Source organism: Haplochromis burtoni, unplaced genomic scaffold, assembly GCF_018398535.1.
Source record: "Haplochromis burtoni strain Fernald_Lab_line unplaced genomic scaffold, NCSU_Asbu1 Contig_472, whole genome shotgun sequence".
Lineage (NCBI taxonomy): Eukaryota > Metazoa > Chordata > Actinopteri > Cichliformes > Cichlidae > Haplochromis > Haplochromis burtoni.
This window is the reverse complement of record NW_024582833.1, coordinates 83,730-89,292: the sequence shown is the minus strand read 5'-3', so window position 1 is coordinate 89,292 and position 5,563 is coordinate 83,730. Positions and strand designations below refer to the sequence as shown.

Below are 5,563 nucleotides of genomic sequence, written 5' to 3'. Positions count from 1 at the left end.
GGAATTGCGCGCGCCGGAGTCAACCTTTCCGCACGAGGCTCCGGTGAGCGGTATGACTGCGCGCGCTCCGACAACACCGACTAACCGGATGTGGAAGTAGTTTTTTCTCCGCGTGTAAAATAGGAAATTTCTGTGTGACTTCCCCCGGAAAACCAACAACTTAATATCAAACGGTTTCCTGTCGGTGTTGCTGTGACCGTGGCGGCGGTGCGGGTGGCGAAGAAGAGCACAGACAGGCTGTGCAGGGCGACGCAGCTCATGGCGGAATTTTTCTGCCCGTCGAGGCGCCTAAAATGGCTCCTCGGCCGCGGAGAGAAATCTCGTCCTTCTTTGCTGTTTCGCAATCACGAGAGCGGTGTGACTACCCGATTTCCATTATCGGACACGGCCTGGGGCACGTTCTGGTAAAATAAAAGCATTCGGTCGGGTGTGAGCCTCCACAACCCGCTCACAGCGGGCCTGGGGGGTTCAGTCAGCCCCCTGGTGCACTTTAGCAGGTTTCTGTAGCCCTGCCGTGCTAAACCCTCAGCTACGGACCCGTTATCCGACACACACAGGTTTTTGTTCTTTGTGTCTTTTAAAGAGGAGCTAACCCACTGCACATGAGTAGATGTTAGCAAACACACTTTACATTTCTGCTCTTAAAACATAAGCGGGCAACTTCAACTTGAGCCTTACCGACGGAGCAGGCGCAGATGAACCGTGTGTGTCCGATAATAGATACCTAACTGTTAGCTTCAGATAAGCGAGCTGGTACGTTTGAAGGAGCTGTTTAATCAGACAGGCTGAGAGAAGTTAAACAGTGTTTTTAAGAAATGTTGAATTAAAGGTTTTTGTTGGTCATAAATAACACCCTGCAAATAAAGGATGGACACTGCAGCTTCCATTGGCTGTTTGAGGATGCCTGAAGTTACTGATTGGGAGAATTGATCAGCTGTATCGATCCCTTTCTGCAGATGTCGCTGGTCGATTTGGGGAAGCGGCTGCTGGAGGCAGCCCGGAAAGGTCAGGATGACGAAGTTCGAAATTTGATGGCCAACGGGGCGCCGTTCACCACTGACTGGGTGAGACTCGGCTGCATGCTTTTTTTTTTTTTTTTTTTTTAAATAGCACTAATAATGGGATGGGAACGTCAGCAGGCGGCACAGTGGTTAGCACTGTTGCCTCACAGCAAGAGTTCAGTTCCACCATCAGGCCGGGGTCTTTCTGTGTCTAGTTTGCGTGTTCTCCCCGTGTTTGCGTGGGTTCTCTCCGGGTACTCCGGCGTCCTCCCACAGTCCAAAGACTTGTTAGCGGGTTAGGTTAAAGTTAGGTGTGAATGTGAGTGGTTGCCTGTGTCTATGTGTTAGCCCTGCAACAGAATGGCAACCTGTCCAGGGTGTACCCCGCCTCTCACCCTAAGACAGCTGGGATAGGCTCCAGCGCCCCTGAACAGGATACGCGGAAGTGAGTGGATGAAGGATGGGACTTGAACCTTGAAAAAGAGTTGTTTCTGAGACTCTGAGATAGAAAGCTGCACCTGAGCTCACCTGTTCTGGCTCCTTCTCACTCACCTTCAGCTTGGGACGTCCCCGCTCCACCTGGCCGCTCAGCACGGCCATTACTCCACTGCCGACGTCCTGCTGAGGGCCGGTGTCAGCAGAGACGCCCGCACCAAAGTGGACCGCACCCCGCTGCATATGGCTGCCGCCGAGGGACACACGGTCATCGTGGAGCTGCTGGTCCGGGTAAGACGGCTTGTCTTCATTGGAAGGCTCTGTGTGCTCTAAGCGCTGTGATCTTTGACATATGTGGACCTCCCTTTTAGAACGGCGCTGACATCAACGCCAAAGACATGCTGAAGATGACGGCGCTGCACTGGGCAGCACAGCATGGGCACCACAGCGTGGCTGAAACGCTCATCAAGCACGGCGCTGACGTACACGCGCTCAGCAAATTCGACAAGACGCCATTCGACATCGCCATGGACATCCAGAACACGGAGCTGATGCTGCTGCTGCAGGTGAGTCGACGCCTTGACAAGCAGAAGCAGAACATTGAGGTTTCAGTGTGACAGAACGGTCACAGGTGTGCTCGCACTCTGCAGCGAGGTCGATAACAGAGACTTTCAGGCTGCCTGGAGATCAGGTGAGGCAGACATTTCGCCTGAGTTGTTTTGTGTAGGAATGTTTGTTGCCAGGAGGCCGTAATCAGAGCTGTCTGAGGAAAGGATCTTTAATGCTTCCTTTATTGCCTCCTTTAGCAGAGGAGACACTGGAGTGTTCTTTATGAAAGGGGAGCAGAAAACGCTATCCCATAATTCATAGCAGCAGACTGGAACAATGGATCAATGTTCATTATAACAACATTTTCCGTCTGGTGCAGTGAGCTGCTGAGAGTTTATCTGTGCTGCAGTCTCTGATAGAATTTATTTACAGCCGTTTCACGTCCATGACACCGTCAGTCAGCTGAGAGCAGCTCGAGTGATGACAGCACTTGTGTTACTGTGCTTCAGTAGCACAGACACTCAGTCAATAATCCGACAGACTAACACACTTATCTTTGTTTCACTTGTTTACTGCAGAGAGGCGCTGTGTGTGCACACTGCTGTGAAAAATAAGCTGAGTTCAGTTTGTTGCTGCTGTGAAATCCTGCTTTAATGACAAGCTTTGCTGTAAACACACAGAGGTCTGAGCTAATTGTACTGTGACAGACGCGTGGCAGAGACGACCACATTTTCAGCACTTTTATTTCTGGTTGTTGTACCTCACACACGGCTGCAGCTTTTCAGTTGCTGTCTAACACACACCAACGACAACAACGGGACCCAGTGCACTCTGCTTTGAAGCTGTTGAGGCGCGGTTGCTGCTCGGGTGTGTCCGCGTCTCCCACAGCCGCGCCACACATGCACTTCTCAAAAGGTTGATGCTATTCATCTGGACCCTTCGTCGTCATCCAGGTAACTTCTTCAGTCTCAGCTGACTGCAGGTTTCCAACCTTATAAACGGGACATTTGCACAATGACTAAAACTAGCACCACTGAAGGAACAATGGGCTGTCAGATCCTTGGGGTGGGCCAATTTTTGGGGTTTAAAAGGCACAGAGACGCGTTGTTTAGAAAAAATGTGTCTCAGCTGCTCCGATACTCCTGACACGTACGGGATCACTACAGGTTTTCGCTTGGGCGGCGGTTGTGCCTCAGCTTTTAGATGTCCCCCATTACTGATGGAAATCTCACAGTCTAAGAAGGCTAACCTGCCACTTTTCATATCCTCCCTGGTGAATTTGATGTGTCGGTCCACCGAGTTAATGTGATCCGTGAATTGTGGAAAATCCTGAGATTTGATTTTCACCCAGGTGTCATCCACATACCTGAACCAATGGCTTGGTGATGTTCCAGGGTAGGATAGCAAAGCCCTCTTCTCCACTTCTGAAACGGATGAAATGAAGACACAGTTCAAACACATGTAGTCGATGCTGAGAGTGGTCCTGTTGCTGAGGTTGGGGTTATCCTGTAATCTCTTACGAACTAGGACTGGGCCATATTATACCGTTCACGGTAATACCGGTACAATGTTAGGCAATGATAACAAAATAAAATATTGTGATAGAATACGGGTAAAACATGCACGCGCAGTGCCTTTGTTTATAATACGCACATGGTGGAAAAAGCATGGCAGCAACAGAGAATGAGAAGGGGGAAAGCGGCTTGTTGAGTGAAACGGATGAACCAGAATTGGTTTGTAAAAATGCTGCAACTTCAGTGATGTGGAACTGGTTTGGTGTTGTCTGCCAGATACACAACAAAGCACTTTTTTTTTTTTTTTTGTAGAACATGCAAGCGGGCGTCGTTATTCCCATATTTGTCGGACGGAGGTGCTCTTAAATCAGGGAGTAATCTGGGTCTGTCAGCTTCAGGTCCCAAAGTCAAACGAACACTGCACCATCACTGAGAGTTAACCTCTTAAGCCCCAAGGGGGTTTCTGAGCTTCATGCTCGAAAATGCAATGCCCAAATTTAATTGATTATTTCTCTGCAATTACAAACTCTGTGCTTACAATCTTGGTATCAAAATAAAGCTAACACTTGTGAGATTTCATCAGAGGTGTAAATATTGAAGCAGATATTACTGTGTCAAAGTTACTGAGACTGGAACACAGAAAAAGTAAGTAGATTTTATCCTCGCGTAATTCTTTTTAAAATTTTTAGCATATAACCCTTTTAAAAATATGCCTCAGATCACATTTGGTTCCAGAATTTCAGTAACCAACATATGAACATCATCTGTGCAAAGATTTATGTTTCTAAAGTGAAACAGTGAAAAATTACAGCCCTGGGTAAGCCAATCTCTGTCTTAGCGTATTTGCGCCGCTGTGTGTTTTTTGTGGTTTTATTTTGCGGATCATTCAGTGAATTTTGGTCTGATCGTGGTGAAACTTGGTGTGTGGAGTCAGTGATAGCCCTGGAAGCTAACCAGCCTATCTTTAGCCGGTTACATGAAGTCTGGAGAATTTCCGGTTCGGTTTTGTTTGTTTAGCAGTCTTCTGTGCATTTACATAACTGCTCGTTTAATCATGGCTTGTTTTCAATGTGTTTGGTGGTTGTAGAAATGGTTTATATGACATTTTAGCTGAGATTCAGAGGTTTCTGTGGACACCACACATGTCTGGACTTATATTTCTCACCCTGTGTTATAACCAATTAAACGTGATCTCCTCCGTTTTGCCCCCGGTACCAGGGGCATGGGGCTGAAGTGGTTGATAACTGTCTAAATTCTTTCATCTTTAGTAAAATGATCAGCGTTGCTGTTTTACCAGGTGTAACTATGAAGTTTAACATCCAGGCATCCATGAAAACAGAATTTATTACATTACATTTGCACTGTTAAATGTTTTTATAGCTTTAATGCACAAAAAAACAGCTGCTTGTTTAAGTGAAAATAAATGGATGGGTTTGTTGTTTTATTTTCAATTTGTCAGTTATATTGTTATCGCAAATTTTCAAATATATATCGTGATAAATATTTTTGGCCATATCGCCCTGCTCTACTACGAACTACCTCCAACACTTCAGTGACTGGGATGCAAGTGAAGAGAGGTGTAACATGGAATGAGACCATGGTTTCATCTGCCTCCATAATGACTCAACATGTCTGGATGTTCAGAGCTGCCGACCAACGGGCTTAGGATCGAAGCCAGAAACTCTGACATGCTATAGGTGACCAAGGTGATCATGCAATCACACGTTCTGATAACATCTCCCCTCATAACAGCAAACAGGAATCATAGCAGCCTGGATCCTAACCTATCCCAACCCCTTTACACCCACAGCCGGCAGAAGAAAAGGACATGGGGGGGCGTTCCAAAAGTCTCTCCTGTGTCTTTGTACAGTGTTTACAGGAAGTGGGTGGGGTTACTTTGTATGATTGTAGGGTCTTTGCCTTTCAGTACAAAGCACCTGCGCACACCTGATGGCGCCAGAGTGAGGATAAATAAAATGCTACTAACAGAAGCCTCCTGATTGGTTGATTCTGTGGAGGTAGAAACGCAGAAAAAGGCACCTTTAAATTAATGAATGCTTCACT

At 47.0% G+C, this 5,563-nt stretch overlaps 1 protein-coding gene across 5 annotated transcripts in view; it reads left to right on the top strand.

Annotated features, from left to right (window-relative positions):
- Positions 1–5,563, top strand: part of gabpb2a (GA binding protein transcription factor subunit beta 2a) — a 9,918-nt gene that overhangs the window by 1,047 nt on the left and 3,308 nt on the right. For 3 of the 5 annotated variants that reach the window (XM_005946120.2, XM_005946121.2, XM_005946119.3), the window contains exons 2-4: positions 957–1,064; positions 1,560–1,727; positions 1,808–2,002. In XM_005946120.2, the coding sequence (XP_005946182.1) occupies positions 957–1,064; positions 1,560–1,727; positions 1,808–2,002 (471 nt within the window). Of the gene's footprint in view, positions 1–13; positions 558–956; positions 1,065–1,559; positions 1,728–1,807; positions 2,003–5,563 lie in introns of those variants that run through there. The other 2 variants (XM_005946118.2, XM_005946122.2) reach the window with 2 other exon arrangements.